Source organism: Carassius gibelio, chromosome B6, assembly GCF_023724105.1.
Source record: "Carassius gibelio isolate Cgi1373 ecotype wild population from Czech Republic chromosome B6, carGib1.2-hapl.c, whole genome shotgun sequence".
Taxonomy (NCBI): domain Eukaryota; kingdom Metazoa; phylum Chordata; class Actinopteri; order Cypriniformes; family Cyprinidae; genus Carassius; species Carassius gibelio.
The window spans coordinates 23390923-23410285 of record NC_068401.1 but is presented as its reverse complement, the minus strand read 5'-3'; the positions used below and the strand labels follow the sequence as shown (position 1 = coordinate 23410285).

Here is a 19363-nt window from a genome sequence, read left to right as displayed (position 1 = left end):
CTAAATTATATTTTTTAAAGAGTGTAAAAAATGTTTTAGCAACTTTCATATTTGCATTAATTCAAGAGGTAATTAAAAAATAATTTGTCATCATTCACGGTAGCCACATCAACAGTACTGAAAAAAAATATACTATGGAGGTCGATGGCTACCAGCAACTGGTTACCAACTTTCTTCAAAACTCTTCTGTTGATCACAATAGAAGATAAGAAACTCTTACAAATTTGGAACAAGTGGAAGGTGAGTAAATGACGACAATTTAAATTTTGGGGCAAACTATCCATTTAAACATTTATATACAAATTATTTGTATACATTTTATATATCAAAAGATTGAACATTTTTCAATAGTAGGTGATCAGTAGAGATTTCATCCAACAGACTAACAGAAACTTACCCATTTCACGTGCATCACATCTACTGTTGGGTGTCCTAGAGCTGGCCAAAGTTTTGTCTCCAGCCTGACCACCTGACACACAAACCCCTAACTTGTGGCTGATTTGCTCTTCTGTTGCCATAGTGATTCGAAGCATCTCTATGAGCATCCTCTGTAGTTTGTCACGTGCTGTTTGCAGGTCTTCCCTTACAGGGACAAAAATCAAGGGTTTTAATGATAAACTCAAAGTATGAAAACAAAAGAATTGTTCTCTTAAACAGTATGCAGACTGTCGGTTAGTTCCACAAAATCCCTATTTCTGTATCCCTGCAGGTCAGCTGACCTTTGCTGTGTGGCCGTGCTGAGGTCTGCTCTGAGCATGGCCAGTAGATTGTCTCCCTCCTGGTTCTCCCGGTCTCTGCGTTGCAGGAGCATCTCCAGTGTGTCCATCTCTGCCCGCTTGCCCTCTAGCTCCACCTGCAGCCCGCTCACCTCCGCTCGCAGCTGAGGAAGAGGCAGAAGAGATGCCACAGAAAGGAAACCAGTCATAACACAGGCAAGAAAACCGTAAGCATTTGCTCAAGAAGTGTCAATGCAACTAACAAATAAGGAAGAGGTTAACTTCTGTAAGCCTCATAAAATAAGCTTGCTGTCAAAGTAAACAGAAAACATGTCTGTCTGTGGATGTCCATACAGTTATACAGCTTGTCGAGACTGAAAGATTCAAAGCCAAAAAGAGGTGGGAAAACAGCAGCTAAAGCAGATCAGACAATGTAGTGTGCATTTAAATAAGGCTCCTGTAAGAATGTGTGGTGTTTTTCATCTACTAAAAAGGCATGCAAAGATGTAACCATAACAACAGCTCTACCAAAGCTTATCTAGGCCTTTTGTTACCATTCCCACCCACCACTTCTTATGTACACCAGCATCTAGGGCTGTGCAAATAATCGAATGTGATTATGCGCATCTCGTCAGTAAAGCCAGTTCTGTGATTAGTTGTTAATCTCCATCATGTGCTTTCAAATGGAGGGGCATTTACTACACAGAGCCTTCGTTCACTGACAAGCTAAGCAATAAAGTGTTCATTATCAAAAGGCAATACACCAGCAATAAAGAATGCGATATTACGTCTCTCATGTCGTTCCAAACCTGTAACACCTTTGTTCATCTTTGGAACACAAATTAAGATATTTTTGGTGAAATCCGAGAGCCTTCGGACCCTGCACAGACAGCAATGCAACAACATGTACAATGTTCAAGAACCAGAAAGGTAGTAAGAACATTGTTTAAACAGTCCACGAGGCAATAATTCAACCTTCATTTTATTAAGATATGAGAATACTTTTTTTGTGCACACAGAAAACTAAAATATTGACTTTATTCAACATTTTCTTCTCTTACAGGGTCAGAAAGCTCTCTGATTTCTCCAAAAAAAAAAAAAAAAAATCTTAATTTGTTTAACAAAAGATGAATGAAGGTCTTAAGGGTTTGGATCGACATGAGGGTGCGTAATTAATGAGAGTTTTCCTATTTGACTGAACTTAAATACAAAAATACAAACACAGAGATCTCTACAGCTACAAAAAATATCTATAGTGTATTCCAGGCTGTAGATAAAAATTTAATGAACATTGTAAAACTTCAAAAACTTACAAGCACTATTTTCTAGTGCTTGGGTTTTCTTCGTCAGTAGTAAAGAATTAATATAATACCAAATACTTAAAGCGAACGTTAAATCAAATATTCAAGTATGTTACACTGAGCGGACTGTTCTCATTTGCTATAGCTGTATGGCAGTTGACCAGCTGTTAGTGTTTTACCTGTGTAACTACAGTGTCCAGCTGCAGTAGTTGCGCATTGAGTTGGTTCATCTTGTCACTGTAGACGAGTTCAGTTTTCTCGTGTAGCTGTCTTAAAGTCTTTTCCAGCTCCTCAAGAGCAACAGCTTTTTCCTGGTCACTCTCCACCTGAAAAACAGACATACAAATTATGGGACACTCTGAAGAAACAGGTAGAGAAACAATGACTACGACTTCTCAGCTTTACATTCTCACCTCCAAAACATACATAAGCCAAATGGTTAGATCAGAACTTGAACACTGATTTCCATAAATTAAGGGATCATTTATAAAATTACAAAAAAATTGTAACGCATGCAAAAGACCCACACAAACCTCAAATCCTCAATCAGCCATTCATCACTCACGTGACCCTACACTTCCTCCCATCTGTAGGATTAATACTGAGAGAAGACCTCTCTAATGCCCCAATGGGAAAGTGGCCAACTGACAACCCAACCAGTGTAAAACCTCAGAAAGCCCCTTTGCTGACAGAAGAAAGCTCTACAAGGTCAGACATAAATGTCCAACAGCATCCGATCTAGAGAAAAGGTTTACCATGAAAGATGGAGGATATAATGTACAGCACAGGGTGGGGATTAGTATTAATTTGAGCTTAGAGTGGACCGTCCCCCTGCTCCAGATGTTAAATCCCTCCCCCAATAAGCTTAGCTATTGTACGTAGTCATGTGTAGAGTAGCATATACACAAATGCTCATATACTAAACATTACGTCAAACAACAATAATGACAATAGACAAGTTGAAAAAATATTTTTTTTTATAAAAAAGTATGTTTTACAAGTTAAATATGAGGAACGAATACTTACATGATGAGTTATAGAGAGAAGCAAGCTAAATGTGCCAGGCTAAAAAACGATTACATAACAAGCTATACTCTTTCTTAAGCCTAATTTTGTGTCAGTGTTTACAGCAAGATGGTTGATTAATAGGGACTTTTGCATTTGGATAGTTATAAGAAATCAGATATCAGAACTAGCCACCTGGTTGATTTTTTGATACTAAATTTTTCCCTAGGGCAAACCACGACAGGTGACAGACATCACGAATGTTAAGCTGACATTGTATCCCCCCTTTTATTTTATTAAACAAACCAGTGCACATGTACTTGTTAATATATCAACACTGGGACTGTACATATGAACCAGAAGTTTAAATTGGATCTTCGGCAGGTGGGGGACATTTAGGTGCAAGAAACTTTGACCAACACACATACACTTTTATGGGGAGTGGGAGTGTAGAATACAGCTGCTTTAAAACTAAGAGCCCCCCCCCTCACCTTTAACTGTGCAACTGTCTGCTGCAGCAGCTCCTCAGCCTTGCACTTGAGAAGCTCGGCCTCTTCCAGGAAATGGAGGCGTTGCCTTGACGCTTCTTCCTCTAATTCCCTACGCAGAGCTTCCTGTTCCCTGGCAGACACTCCTCTTAACTGCTGAGGTAGAGAGGAGAGTTAATGAAAGAGGCTCTTATCTTCTTACAGTTTAAATACAAGACTACTTTATCTATGCTAAATCCATGCTTAAGGCTGAACATATCTAAAGGAAAATGACAAATTGTTGGTGTCCTCCTGAAAACATACTTTTAACTGTTGCTGATGTTGAGTAGCCTGCACATCCAATTGTTGCTCGCGTTGCTTTTCCTTTGCAGCAGCAAGATCCGTGATCTCCACAAGGGCGCCGCCATGCTGCTTCTCTAAAGCAACTACTTGCTGCTGAAGAGCTTCCAAAGCAGATCGATGCTCATCCTCCGGAGCAGCCCTCTGAGAGGACACCGCTTCAGAGAACTCCACCTGCATGAGCAAGGTAACACACTAGATGTTGCTCCTGCAATAAATTTTCCAATAAACTAAAATTGCACCAAAAAAAAAAAAAAAAAAGGTCATCCCTCCATTACTGTGTCTACCTGATGGGGTTGATTCAGTTCTGCTGCCATGGTGCTGAATCTATCCATATGGACCTTAGCAAGCTCCATTCTGAGGTCCTCTCTGATGGTTTGCTCCTCCTTTCTGACCCTCTCAATCTCTTCAGTATGGTGTTCTACAAGGTCACGCAGTTCTCTTTCCTTCTCATCCCGTACTGCCTGGATTTCTTTCAAGTACGTGCTCTCCAGTGTATCCATATTTACCAACAGCCTCTCCTCAAGCTCCTCCCTCTCCTGCGCGTGTCGTGCCTGAAGTTCCGCCTCTTGAGCTTCAAGCTGTGCCAAGTTGGTCTCCTGAAGGACCGCCTCCAATCTGTCGAACTCTACCTTGTGTTTATTTGCAAGCTCCCTCTCCAGGGTCTCTAAGGCTGTTTTGTGATTAGTCCTCAGGGATTCCAGTTCCTCCCGGTGGAGTATTTTGAGTTCCTGACACTCCTTTTCAAGACGCTCTAATTGTGCAACTTGCTGGTCCAGGAGTGTTTTCTGGGCCTGCAGCTCCACAGCATGCTGTTCTTTCTGTTGACCCAGGGCAGCATCTCTTTGAAGGGTCAACTTATCTTCCAGTTGTTTCTGTTCTTCTTGGTGCCTACATATGACATACAGATGATAATGAGCACATTTACTCCATCCATTCTCCATTTTTGTTGTACATTGTTCTGACAAAATAAAAAAAAATATACTGCACAAGAAACTGCAAGAGACTGCGGTTTAACTGGTTAACAAAAACAAAAAAAGTACAAGCAATATTAAAGAGTATAGATAACAGTAATAGGTTTTGAGGTTTAACTTAAGCCCCTCTGGATCACATTTGCTAACAGTATTACCATGTTTGCTGTTTTAGTGTAAAGCATTTTCAGACCTGCAGAGGGCCTCTTGTAGCTTGCTCTCCATCTGATCCTGAAGTAGTGCATTCAGCTCTTTCACCTCTGCTGCCATGGCACTCTTTGCAGTGGACATCTCCCTGTTGTATTGAGCCTGGATTTTCTGCTTCAACACTGCCACTTGAGGGCTCTCTTCACACTCCAGACTCTTCTGCAGCGCTTGAAGCGTCTCCCTTTCCACATCAAGGAGTTTTTGAACCTCCAGAAGCTTCTGCTCCAACTCCTCTTTCTCTTTCAGGGCAGATCGCTGAAGCTCTTCTCTCTGCGAAGCTAAGCGCTGTTTAGCCTGAATTTGGAGTTGCTCTCTCAGCTGAGCCTGCTCGTTGGTGAACTCCTCACTCATACGATTCCTCTCTGCCTTCTGTGCCTCCTCAAGACGCACCCTTAACTCTTCAGCGGCATCTTTCTGATGCTTTAACAGAAAAAGAACACAGCGCTCTATAAAAATAACCTTATTCATAAAGATACCTTTGATACTGATAATGCTACAGTATTGCTAAAGGGTCTCCACAAAAATCAGCACGAGTTTCATCGGTCTACAGCATGACCAGTACTTCTGTGACACATGACAGTGCTTGGTACCTGCCTTTGGCAACAATCTTCACCAAAGCCCTTTTGTACAAAGGCATGCTGTTATGAACACACTTACTGTCTCCTCCATCTGTCTGAGCTGATCTCGGTGTTGCGCTACCACATTCTCCAGTTCCTCTGAGTGCATTAAGGAGAGCTGAGATAGCTGGGTTTCCAACTGGTTCACCTTGGTCTGGTGCTCTTGAGTCCTCTCCTTCACCTCAGCCTCCACCTGCCTCGCTGCATCCTGTGCAGACTGTAGGCGTATCTTGTTTATTTCTGATGAGAGAGAAAAAAACGTTTCAGAATAATTTTTTTTAGATATAAATTTTCAGGGCGAATTTAAAGATACCAGTGCTGCATTTATTACTTAAAACTACAGAAAAACAAACCTTAATATTGTGAAATAATTGGAATTTAAATGTTTTTTTAAATTAAACATTTTAAAATTAAAATGTGTTTGCTAGGATGTAAAAAGAAAAAAGCTTGGAGCACGGTCAAGAAAGCTTTACCTTTGATATGGTTGTCTGAGAGTTTGGCACGGAGCTGTTCTAATTCATGGGCATGTTTGGTGTTGAGCTGGTCAATGTCTGTGTAGTATCGGTCAGTGAGGTCAGAGCGAGCCTGGAGTAGTTCTTCTTTATAAGTCAGAGCCATGCTGGACCGCAGCTGCTCCAGTTCCTGCTGGTGTCTCTCCTCTAACTGCAGCCGCAGAGAATCCAGCTCCTCCTGCAAACACACCAACACAGTTACAGTACTTGCAAAGAACACATACATACATCAGCTTGTTCCCAGTTTATTATAATACTAATAAATTGGTCAATTGCTAGTCATTTGAAATTGCTGAAAGATTAGGAAGACCTTTATTTGGAAATAAATGTAAACTGCTGCAACATTAAGTAAATTATGGGTAAATTTGATTTTATGAAGTGTATCTCTAAATTCATCCCCAACTAAAACACTATTTACCTTGTATTTCTCTAGTTGTCTTGTGATCTCTTCCATAGCATCATTCCTGTCATCATCACTCTTCCCTTCTGAAAGAAAGCTACAGAACAACATTGTGTTACAAACAGCTCTAGTATTAACAAACACAAAATGACTATTTGTTCAACTCTATGCACTCGCTTGGGCTGAAAAGTAAATGTCGGGCCTTTATTTAGATTATATTAAAACTAAAAAAAAAAAATTATATACTAACATTCTCTACATTTCAATGGAAAAAAAACAATTGTGAAATGGCATGGTGGGCCAAATCAAAGAAAAGTTTGGACTGTGGGACCTGGTTTGGTCATTTCTACTACAGGATGAATTACTGGAGCTGTATTATTCCTCACCTACACTGCTTAGGATACAAGTGCCAATGTTACATTTAAAAAAAATGGGACTTGTAAATGCAATGTAAATGCATTGTAAATGCAAGCACAAACACAAATCAAAATGTTAAATTGCAGCAACACTAACAACACTAAAATATACGTATAGCAAGGCAAGTTTATTGATAGCACATTTCGTACACAATGGTAATTGAAAAGTGCTTTACATAAAAGAAAGTAAAATAAAAAAATAATAAAGTGAAAATATAGTGCAATCAGTTTGGACATTGCACAGTGCTCATTCAATAAATGCACAGCCAAAAAGATGAGTTTTAAGTCTAGATTTAAATGTGACTAGTGTTTTAGCACATCTGATCTCTTCTGGAAGCTGATTCCAACTGCAGGTGGCATAGTAACTAAAGGCGGACTCCCCTTGTTTTGTGTGAACCCTTGGTATTTCTAACTGACTCGATGCTAGTGATCTGAGTGCTCTGTTAGGTTTATATTCAGTGAATATATCTGCAATATATTTCGGTCCTAGGTCATTTAGTGACTTATATACGAGTAAAAGTACTTTAAAATCAATCCTAAATGTAACTGGAAGCCAGTGTAAGGACCTGAGGACTGGTGTGATATGCTCAGATTTTCTGGTTCTAGTCAGAATCCTGGCAGCAGCGTTCTGGATGAGCTGCAGCTATCTATTGTCTTTTTGGGAAGGCCAGTGAGGAGCCCATTACAATAGTCCACCCTACTAGTGATAAAGGCATGAATAAGTCTCTCCAAGTCTTGACTGTAAACAAAACATCTAATTCTTGCAATGTTTTTTAAATGATAGTATGCTGATTTAGTTACTGCTTTGACATGACTACTGAAACTAAGGTCTGTCTCCAGAATCACACCAAGATTCCTGACTTGATTTTTAGTTGTTTGACCCCTAGAGTCAAGGTATGCATTCACCTTGAACACTTCATCTTTGTTTCCAAATGCAATGACTTCAGTTTTTTCCTTATTTAACTGAAGATAGTTCTGGCACATCCAACTATTAATTTCATCAATGCATTGGCAGAGGGAGTCAATGGGGCTGTAGTCATTTGGAGATAAGGCTAGGTAAATCTGGATATCATCAGCAAAGCTGTGGTAGGCAATTTGGTTCTTTCTCATTATTTGACTTAGTGGAAGCAGAGACTCCGTCTTGCTTATAGTCTTGGGCCTTAACACAAGTCAATAACCCCAAAACCAGGAAATCCAAGCAAACCTTGCATCTCCAGTCTTGAGCACCGAGTCCTCCAGGGCTCCCTCAACAAGGCGCAGCTGCAGGAGTGCGATTTCTTCCCGATGACCCTCTTCTGTGACCCGGAGTCTCTGCTCGAAATAGGTGCGAAGGTTTTCCAGCTCCATCTCATTCTGCTCTTTGATTTCCTGCCGCTGCTGAGTGAATTCTTGTTTTAGTCGCTCAATGTCATCAACCCGCGTCGAGCGTGCAAGCAACTGCTCTTTCAGCTCTATAGAGAAAAAAAAATACAGGTTTTTGTAGCTCACATCAACACTACATAATAGGAATTTGCTGAAAACAAGCATCAGTTCAGAGAAATATAAACTGGTTTTATTATAAATAATAAATGAGTAAGACAATACAGCAGTCTTAGCCCACAGAGAGGTTCAAAAACAAAAAATGGTTTAAAGGGAAATAGCCCAGCTTACCTCCGAGCTCCTGTCTGTTGGTTCTCATGCTCTCCAGTTGAGACCAGAGGTTTGAGATCTCCTGTTCTGAACTGGTCTTCAGTTCTACCTTTTCTGACTGCAGACGCTCAACCTTTCACAAAAACATTGTCTCAGAATCAACTAAAATAAAACATCTGCATTGCAATTTTGTTTCAACAAATGCCACATGTGCATGGTACCTCTTGCTTCAGATCTTTTTCTCTCTGCTCCAGGGCTCGAGAACGTCCCAGTTGCTCCTGTAGAGCCACCTTGTGACATGCAACCAACTCCTCAACTGCACCTGAAGAGAAAGGGATGGGAATTTAAGACCTGTTGATTGTTTGCTTAAGTCTGAAACAGACTATAGTTGTTACGGTGTTGCACTTTTTTCTTGGTTTGGTTCAAAATGCGTTTGAGCTGCAAGGCTTTCACCACAATTGAACTACCCCAGAGTTTCAAATAGAGCCCAGCCCACATCTTTCAGTTGACATCAAACCGCTTGTTATGGTGTGCTCACAAATGCTTAAACCAAACTAAGGTTGAAAGACCACTGGGATCTGAAACAAACATTCCTAACAAGCCAGTTGTAAAAATACCCATAAACTGTCCAGCAAAGCACATCACTGTCAATATGGCTTCGTTCACACAATTGATTAAATGACACTCACGTGCAGCAGCATCTCTGTCAGTCAAGGCCTGGTTGAGCTCTTTTTCCAGATTCTTAATGTCTTGATCTCTGGAATGCTGCAGGTCTTCTAGCCTACCCCGTGTCTCTGAGAGAGCTACTTCAGCCTCAGAAAGGGCCGCCTGGGTCTCACTTAGTTTATGATGGACATCATTTAATTGACTCTGCAGTTCTGTCTTGACCTTCTCAGCCTCCAAGAACCACTCTGCCTTTAGATCCTATGGAGAAAAAAAAAATTTGCAAATCTGTTTCACACCTAGTTCTTGGCAAACCACAATATCTCAGTGGGTCAAGATGTTAATCCTTTGGGAAAAAAAAAAAAATAAAATAAAAAAGTTCACCTCTAGTTTACAGGCCTGCACCTGCTCCACTGAGCTCTTCTGTTCCAAAGCTCTCCTCTCCCAATCCTGATTCAGATTATCTATACAGTGAAAGTGAACATGCTCATCAAAAAACACACACATACTTTGAGCAAACACACATCCTCCTGCATTGCCACAGTACTAAAACAAAATAATACTAAAAAGAATAACATTTTGATATTAAACTACAAGCCAAACCCTCACCAATCTCTTGCTGGTGCACTCTTTGGTTTCGTTGCTCCTGCTCTCGGCTCTGCTCACGGATTCTCTCCAGCTCAAACTGTTGGCGTGTCTGCAGCATGGCACTTTCCTGTGCCCATTTCTCTCGTAACATGGTCTGCAGCTCGCTGAGGGCCCCTTCCTTATCTTTCTGCATGTTGGTTTGAGAAAGCTCCAGCTGAGCAATGTGCAAGTTTGTCAAACTCAGACGCAAGGCTTCAAGCTCCAGGTTGTGCTGGCTCTGATTATAAAAAGTAAAACCAACGAACATGACTGTGGAATTGTGGTTAGGGAAAAACTAAAGGAAAGCAGTTAAAAAATGGGTATGTTTAGAATGGAATATTGCTGTACTGCTATTAGGAATGCAGCACACATACTTCTTGTCAGACACAGAGGTCATAGCCAGCTGCTGAGCTCCAGTGCTAGCTGCCGTAGAGATGTAGGCAACTGCCCAAAAAAAAAGGCATTTCCATTTCTTTGATGTTAATTTACATGGAGGGTAATACCATTAATTGGTGCGGGTTACACTTAAATTAGGAACACATGCAGCTGCATGCATTGTATTTTTTATTAAATTATAATGCATCTAATATTCAAATTTTACGTAGCTAAACATGTAAATGTGTAAATATTTAAAATACCTCTGCAATGATGCATTCCATTTCTTAGGCTATTTAAAATACACACTACTTTTCAAAAGGGTCAGTAATATATATTTTTTAAATACAATGAAAAACATAAAATTGTTAAATATTATCACAACATCATAAGATATAACGGTTACATTTGAATTTAAGACTTAATTTTCAGCAGCCAGTACGCCGGTCTTCCGTATCACGTGATCTTGAATACATTTTTTCAGATTGTTAATAAATAGAAAGGGATATATTTGAAATAGAAATCTTTTTAAACATTTTAAATTATATTAAGTTAAAGCATTCTTGTCGAGTAAAGGTATTAATTTCTTCCTTTCAGAATTTTCCTTAAGCAGCATGTCAACATTCCATCCCAAAACATGCCCCCAGGACCCAAATAAAAATCCTAATATCAAACAAGTACTTGTGTTTGGAGTAGCTCAGCCTGGTGTGCAGCCTCCAGGCCGTCTTGCAGCTCCCTGGAGAGCTCATCATTAAGTCTGCCAATTTCCTCACTATGTTGGGCAGCCAGCTGTGTCAGCTCCCTCTCGTGTTCTCGTTCATAGACCTAGGACAAAGACCAGTGTATACAAATTAAGAGATTCACATGATCCATATAGATGTGTGGTCACATTGGTAAGATAAATAAGGTAAAAATTATGAAAATAAGGTAAATAAAAAATAAAAATAGGTTGTTGAACCTGTTTAATCATGCTGATCTGTCTCTTCTGCTCATCTTCCAGACGAGCAGACAGCTCAGAAAGTTCACGCTCAAAACGTACATTCAAGTATTTAACCTGAAGATGAGATATCAACTTATGTAGAAGTATGCATCATTTCATAAAACTCCTTTCAACCACTTAATTACACAACTTTTCAATGATCTTCACTCAATTAACCCTTTCACACTGCACGCTGGACCTCCAGGGTCGCCTTCTGTGTGAAAACAAACACATTCCAGAATTGATTCTGGGACTGATCCCGGGTCAGGGAGCTATTAACATTGCCAGATTCAGTCCCAGAATGAGCGCTGTGTGAACAAAAGCCAGAACTTATGCCGTAAAGGGTGTGTCGTAGTGATGGACTGTCAAAAGGGCTGTCAAAATCACTCTGGACCCCTCACATCCTGCACACTCCCTCTTTGAACTGTTGCCATCTGGTCGACGCTACAGAGCACTGAGCACTAGAACGACCAGACACAGGACCAGTTTCTTCCCTCAGGCAATCCATCTTATGAACAGCTGATAATAACGGCGAACACACTACACTTCATATTTATATACACACACACCTTATTTATCTAACACACATACTTAGCATACACTTAAATTTTGCACACAATATATATGTAAATACATAACTTCATTTTGTAATATACCTGCCTACAATTGTCATTTGTATATTGTCATTCACTATCTACTTATTTGTATTTTTTATTCTTTTATTATGTGTTTTATGTTCTGTCTGTCATTCTGTTGTACTGCGGAGCTTCTGTCACGAAAACAAATTCCTCGTATGTGTAAACATACCTGGCAATAAAGCTCATTCTGATTCTGATTCTGATTCTGATTCTGGACATAATCGCGCAACTCTATTACCGGCTGTTTTGAGATCAGTTAGTTCCTCACTTTACGCGTTCACACTGAGATCGTTCGCCAGCTATGGTGAAAGATAACATGCCCAGCTTTTCCGACTCGTACATTATACATCACATCTTGATATCACATGTCTTTACAGGACCTTTACGGGTTGTGTGTGAACACACACACATATTCAGAGTAATCACTTGCAGTGTGAAAGTGCAAAATCTAGCGACCCGGGAACAATTGGCAGGACACTTTACCTGTGTATTTCCCAGAATCGCAGTGTGAAAGGGGCTAATGTGTCTTTTTCACTTTTTATCCTTTAAAATGGACATTCTCCCCTAGTAACCGTCACAAGTTCTCACCTCTTTCTGGTGATTCTCTTCCAGAATTTTCTTCTCCTCCTCATGTTGCTTCTGTCTTTCTTCCAGATCCTGTTTGACAATGATGAGTTCTTTCATTAAGGCACTTTCCTTCTCCATGTATTCCACTTCTGCCTTCTCTTGTGCTTCCTTGAATTCCTTGAGCTCTGCATCCTTTGATTCAATTTGGTGCTAGAGAGAAAGATATGGGTTACTTGGAAGACCACATTTGTGTGTCAGTTTTTCAACATTCTGAAACCAGAGTACACAAATGTGTGCATTTGTCCATTCTAGAACTTATGCATTAAGTTTGTTATATTTTTATTATTAAGTTTCAAACCTCAAAGTTCTTCAGTTCTGATTCCAGAACCTTCTCCATGCTTTTAGCTTGGTCCTCAAAAGCATGGAGACGTCTTTCAAAGGCAACTTTGTCCTCTTCCATGTTGGTGAGGTTCTCTTTAAGGCACATTAGTTTAGACTCAAGGTCGGCCTTCTCTTTCTCTAAGTTCTGCAACTGTCTAACCTTCTCCTCTACTTCAGCTTTGAGCTGTTGAAGCTCACTATTGGTTTGGTCCACCTGCAAGGTCCTTTGACCAAGCAGCACTGAAGTAGCTTGGTGTTTTTCCTTTTGTTGCTCCAGCTGAAGTAGAAATTCATCTCTCTGAGCTTGCAAAGAGGAAAGCTCACCATTTATGGAGTCATGAGTTGCTTTCTGTTGATGGACATCCTTCACTAGCTGCTCCTGACATTTGAGCTTTAGCACCAATTGGGCATTTTCCTCCTTTAGTTCCTTTAACATGTCCTCTATAGACAAAAAGATTGAGGTTTTATTAGAATCAGTGCTGTCAGGCATTAATCTTTCATCGTCCTGAAGCTGCATGTGTTTCTGGACCTGCAAGTGACTCAGTATGTTCTTGAGATTGTCTTCTTCATGCATTTTTTGGCTTATAACTTCCTCATACTGAATTCTTTTCTCACGTTCCATCTCCAAGTCCCACTTAGCTTCCTCAAGCTCCTCCGAAGCTTTGCTCCAACGATCCCGTGCCTCCTCAACCTCTTCAGCCGAGTGACGAACCTCCTCTTGAAGAACTTGAAGCTGTCGTTCCCGCTCTTCTAACTGCTCTGACAGGTCTTTGCACTGCTGGATCAGAAGCTCTTTAGCCAAGTCCATAGTGCCCGCGCTCTCATTCAGCTCTTCATTGACCGAGGTTGAGTTATCCCACTGGGCATCACGGAAGGACATTTCATCAGGTTGGTTCACTTCAATGCCATGAACAACAGACAGTCCTGGCTCAGACCTATCACCATCAGATGTGACACTGTTACGGACATCTGAAGAATGAAATATGACCTCAGTGTCTAGCTCAAACCTAGACGTCTCAGAGGTTTCCATCAGGCTACGTTCCTCCACACTACCTTCAATTAATGAGCTTTCTTGAGGGTCTTCGGAGGTCAAGTAACGCTCCATAAGAACATCCTGGAAACCCCCTGCAGAGATGTCAAAACTATAGTTGTCTCCGACAGCATTCTCAGTGGCTGTCTCTTCATTGTAATGCTCTTTGGAGACTTTGTTCCAGGGTACATCTGCACCAAAGTCTTTGGAACCATTATGATGAGAGTTAGTATGTTGACTTTGGGCCTGGTTTAGCAGCTCCTGGATGCTACGGATCTCGTCAGAGTGCTCCTTCTGCAGCCGACTAAGGGCAGCCTCATGAGCTTCAGTAAGCTGGGCTACATTCAATTCCCTTTCCTCCTCCAGAGTCTGAAGTCTAAGATCATAATTGGAAATATCGGCTTCATATTTGGAACGCACATGTCGTCCTGTCTCCTCCTCTTCATGAAGATGATTTTGAAGCTCCTTCACAAGGTTATCTAGTCTAGTCATTTCTTGGTTCAGTTCATCTTTCTCTGCTTTATATTTCTGGGCTTCCTGGGCTTGTTTTTCAATTACGGCTTCCATCAGGGTCTTCTCATTCTCCAGACTCTGTACCCTCTTCTGAAATGCTTCTACTTGTTCTTGAGCTCGCTGGCTGTTTTTACGTTCTTCCTCTAACTCAGCTCTAAGACTTTGCATTAAAGCTTCAGAGTTTGAGTCAGGATCGTTATCCAGGAACAGGGGGCACATAGCAGATAAATCTAAACCACCATGTTCGGCAAGTCTTAGATCTTCTTGATCAGCACTTCCCTTGGTAAAGGCATGTTGAAGCTTAGAGAGGGATTTTTCCATGGCACACAATTTCTGTTCCAGGTCTGTGATCTCCGTTTCTTTTTGGGCCAAGAGACACTGTTGTTCGTTGGTCATCTATAAAACAAAATGGGACAAATACACGTTGATCAAACAAAAGTGCATATTTTGCTTCAAATGACAAGCTTAATCATTAAAAAGACACGTGTCCTAACCTGTTGCGACTCCTCCAATTGTACATGCAGCTGATTCTGAACAGCCTGGGTCAGATCTACACGCCCTTGACTTTTGCTACGTAGGTGTTCTTTAGCCTGGAAATAGTATTACATTTAATTCATTTAGACTTAATTAGTTGTAAATTGGGGACTTAGAACTAACAAGTTTTGTTCGTTTGGCCATTAAGTAAACCAAGATTTCCAGACTGTCCATATTCAGAGGATTTGGATTATTGTCATCAGTTATACTTTTCATGTCTAACAGAGCCCAGCATGTTTCTGTTTTGGTCTTTCCAACCCAAACATTAAACAATCTCAAGTACTCCATTTAAAAATTAAATCGGGTCTGTTTGAACGAATACGTGCCAAGGACTAGAGGCCGGATTGATAAAACTTTTCATTTTTAATAAATGTATGAACTTTACCTGCTGTAGTTGCTGTTGTAGTGCTTGAATCTGACCAGTGAACTGCTGTGCCTCCAGCTGCACCTGTTCTCTGCTCTGTAGCGCCACCTGCAGGTTCTTACTAAGCTGTGAAATGATCTCATTCCGTTTCTCTATTGCAGCCTGTAATTGCTGTGTGAAGAATTAAGTAATTTCAACAGAATGCTTTAAGTATCTGTAAATAACATTGACAACTACAATATTTTTAAATTGGACTATAGCCAACGAGTTACATTATACAGAATAAGCATGAACACTTTTTGACACCTAAAAATCTAAGCTTCCTGGAGCAAGAAATCATAATCCTAAAAACCGTAAATGGAATGAACGCATTGAATAAGCATACATTTAACCTCATCCATGAAATTTAATTGGTTCTTCCTTTCCCTCTGCACCATTACAAAGCTTTAAAAATGAATTCTCTAAAATTCAAGCAAACCAATTATGGTAAACACTACGCTCCAGAAAGCAGATCTCTGCCTCAGGTTTCTAGATTTGTGCATAACCATGACCATGAATTAATCCATTCAAACGGACAGATGTAACCCAGTTTGGAAATATTTTTTCTCTGTTCTATTTCAGGATAATGGCTGTATCATGAAAAAACATTGCTGCACAGACATGCACTTCAAATTTCAGCTGAATGTTTTCAATACAACATCATCGGAGAAAAGAGTGTTAGACATGGTTTCCACAGAGCTGGGATTACTGCATCTTAAAAAAATGATATACATACATATATACATAATTATTGGCAAACAAAATTTATATCGTTTTATTTTTTTGGCTAATGTGCCTGTTCTGCTTCTGATCCCATGGATGGGCAGAAATGTAACTAACATGCATGAAAGCAATGGAAAAATATAACTGCAATTGTAAGATCGATCTTGTGTGTTCCTTAAATAGTGAAGTTTTACCTTCAGTTGTTCTTTATCAGTATGTGCAACTATAATCATTTCTGCAAGTTCGTCCTCTGTCTGATCAAGCAGCTCTGACTCTCCCAGAGACCCAGAAGAGGACATCTGTTCCTGGGAATCGGTTTCATCATCCACTCTGCCGTCTGTGCCATCAGGTCTGAATGATGCCTAAATGTTCAGACAAACATTCATACTTTCTACAGTTACCATGACTACATTGCCCTTAGCCATGTTATGCTAACTGACCTATTTTTAGAAGGGGAACACAAATATACATGCTATAGATTTGAAATTTTCTGTATTGGTGTGCACGAGCTATTTGCATGCAACATAGCAGCCTTAATGTCTAAATAACATGTAAAGAAGTTTTTCAGTCGAATTAAAATTCTGACTCAAATGACTGGAAAAGGATCCTTTAAAAAAAAATGTCACATAACCAAGTATCCAAGGCCTCAAAGACAATGAAGTGGCTTCATAAAGAGGCCATATCATAAAAATGCTAATAAAAATGTGTGCCATGTTTTGGTATATAATAACCATTTTCTACATCTATAGAACCTTTATAAATAAAACAGTTTTAGAGATCAGGAACCTTGATAAAAACTAAACAATTTATCTGGCATTTAAGAAAAAAAAAGCATGTACACTGCTTTATCCTTATTGCATCACTGGTAATGTTGCATCTGACTAGTGTCAGAAAACTTGATATTGCAATTTAGTTTAAAAAAACATCACTGGGTAGCAAGTTAAGTTTTTTTTTTTAAGAATTTTTTTAAATCTCAAATTAAAATTTGATCCTTAATGATATGGTCTTAAAGGGTTAGTTCATCAAAAGGTGAAAATTATGTCATTAATAACTTACCCTCATGTTGTTCCAAACCCATGAGACCTCCGTTTATCTTCTGAACACAGTTTAATATATTTTAGATTTAATCCGAGAGCTCTCAATCCCTCCATTGAAGCTGTGTGTATGGTACACTGTCCATGTCCAGAAAGGTAAGAAAAACATCATCAAAGTAGTCCATGTGACATCAGAGGGTCGGTTAGAATTTTTTGTAGCATCGAAAATACATTTCAATCCAAAAATAGCAAAAACTACGACTTTATTCAGCATTGTCTTCTCTTCCGGGTCTATTGTGAGAGTTTTCACTGCAGTTTGTGATATCTGGTTCTAGAACGAATCACTATGTAACCGAATATTCTTGAACCAGTTCACCAAATCGAACTGAATCGTTTTAAAACGGTTCGCATCTCCAATAAGCATTAATCCACAAATGATTTAAGCCGTTAACTTTTTTAATGTGGCTGACACTCCCTCTGAGTTAAAACAAACCAATATCCCGGAGTAATTCATGTACTCAAACAGTACACTGACTGAACTGCTGTGAAGAGAGAACTGAAGATGAACACCAAACCGAGCCAGATTATGACTCATTCACGAGTCAAGAACCGGTTGCATCGGTTTTCGGATCACCAGTAGTGATGGGAAGTTCGGTTGTTTTCTGTGAACAGGTTCTTTCGGACAGTTCGATTCAATAAACCGATTGAAGAAAATGGTTCACCGGTTCTTTTGCGCTCGATGCAATGACTTCATTGGCGATGATTCCCTTGATTCAAGCCTTCGGTTTACCCGCACCCATAACACTAGCACAGAATCAGTTCAGAATCAATCACCAAAAGAATCAGTTCAGTTCAGTTCAGATGCCCTGTGTGTCGTTTTGCTTCACGCTGAATCACACATTCGCAGTATCAAAAAAACATTTTTTAAAAAGTTAACAACTTAAGTCATTTGTGGATTAATGCTTATTGGAGACGTGAACCGTTTCAAACGATTCAGTTCGATTTGTTGAAGTGGTTCAAGAAGATCTGGTTACATCGAGTGATTCGTTCACAAACCAGATATCACTTAACTGCAGTGTTTTGAACTCGCTCACAACAGACCTGGGGCCTGTACCATGAAGCCGGATTAGGTGGGTAGCCAGCTATGTTTCAGCTTAGTTTCCGCCAACCCTGGGTTTTAGGTACTATGAAAGTAGCTCGGCTTTAATCGGTGTTCGTTGCCATGGTACCTTATAGTGCACGGCTAACCTGCTCTGGGGCAGGTTATGTTCTGGGTTAGAGATCTCAAACTGAAGGTTAACCAATCAGATGTGAGACAAGTGACACATGTCTGACACAAAGACACTCCCCCAGTTTATCTTGCTCTAAATTAAAGGTCACTAATGCAAAAAAATAAAAATAAAAATAAAATAGAAGTCTGGCTTTAATGATAATTACTGAGTCATTTTATGATTAATATAATTATTGTGATTCATATTATCATTATTATTATTTATAATTTACACAAAAGCAATTTTATTTTAACAGTTATTAGTTATTTTAAATCATTTTAAATAAATATTAATGTATACAGATCATGTAATATAAAAAAGCTGTAGTATCAAAAGATCGCACTATTTAAAAAATAAAAAATCTGACCTTACATGTTCGAGTCTCTATATATTTTTAAATGCATAAACTAATTTAACAAGTTTCACTTGTCACTGCACTGAAAGAGCAAGATTATTTACTTTATTTGTCCTCCTTTATTTTTTATATGATTTTTAAATTTGTCATATTCTTCAATCTCCTAACCTTAGGCAAAACATTTAACCTTTACTTTTGAATCTCGCTGGGTCTCTCGCGAGAAGTAAATCAAACTTGCTTTGTGTTGCAAGGCTTGTGATTGGCTGTTTGCCAGTGATGTCACACATTCATGTGCACGCGCTCCACAAACTCAGGATCAAAGCCTGAGTTGACAAAGAAAGCATCATGGTACTAACAAAGCCGGATCGGAGAGGTTTGGTTTTGTCAACTCAAAACTAATCCTGTAACTCTGAATTTGTTCAGCTACCATCATGGTACAGGCCCCCGGAAGAGAAGACAATGCTGAATAAAGTCGTAGTTTTTGCTATTCTTGGACCAAAATGTATTTTCAATGTTTCAAAAAATTCTAACTGACCCCCTGATGTCACATGGACTACTTTGAAGATGTTTTTATTACCTTTCTGGACATGGACAGTATACCATACACACAGCTTCAATGGAGGGACTGAGAGCTCTCAGACTAAATCTAAAATATCTTAAACTGTGTTC

At 39.7% G+C, this 19363-nt stretch overlaps 1 protein-coding gene across 15 annotated transcripts in view; it reads right to left on the bottom strand.

Moving 5' to 3' along the window:
- Positions 1-19363, bottom strand: part of LOC127959361 (pericentrin) — a 46304-nt gene that overhangs the window by 23176 nt on the left and 3765 nt on the right. For 13 of the 15 annotated variants that reach the window (XM_052558486.1, XM_052558496.1, XM_052558488.1 and 10 more), the window contains exons 3-25: positions 16229-16396; positions 15294-15443; positions 14869-14964; positions 12809-14770; positions 12472-12660; positions 11225-11320; positions 10948-11091; positions 9874-10129; positions 9649-9728; positions 9291-9525; positions 8823-8923; positions 8623-8734; positions 8177-8423; positions 6575-6653; positions 6118-6334; positions 5685-5884; positions 5014-5447; positions 4137-4740; positions 3814-4023; positions 3514-3666; positions 2197-2343; positions 720-880; positions 398-582 (exon numbers count right to left, since the gene is read on the bottom strand). In XM_052558486.1, coding sequence (XP_052414446.1) covers positions 398-582; positions 720-880; positions 2197-2343; positions 3514-3666; positions 3814-4023; positions 4137-4740; positions 5014-5447; positions 5685-5884; positions 6118-6334; positions 6575-6653; positions 8177-8423; positions 8623-8734; positions 8823-8923; positions 9291-9525; positions 9649-9728; positions 9874-10129; positions 10948-11091; positions 11225-11320; positions 12472-12660; positions 12809-14770; positions 14869-14964; positions 15294-15443; positions 16229-16396 — 6226 coding nt within the window. The remainder of the gene's footprint in view (positions 1-397; positions 583-719; positions 881-2196; positions 2344-3513; positions 3667-3813; positions 4024-4136; positions 4741-5013; positions 5448-5684; positions 5885-6117; positions 6335-6574; positions 6654-8176; positions 8424-8622; positions 8735-8822; positions 8924-9290; positions 9526-9648; positions 9729-9873; positions 10130-10947; positions 11092-11224; positions 11321-12471; positions 12661-12808; positions 14771-14868; positions 14965-15293; positions 15444-16228; positions 16397-19363) is intronic. The other 2 variants (XM_052558487.1, XM_052558495.1) reach the window with 2 other exon arrangements.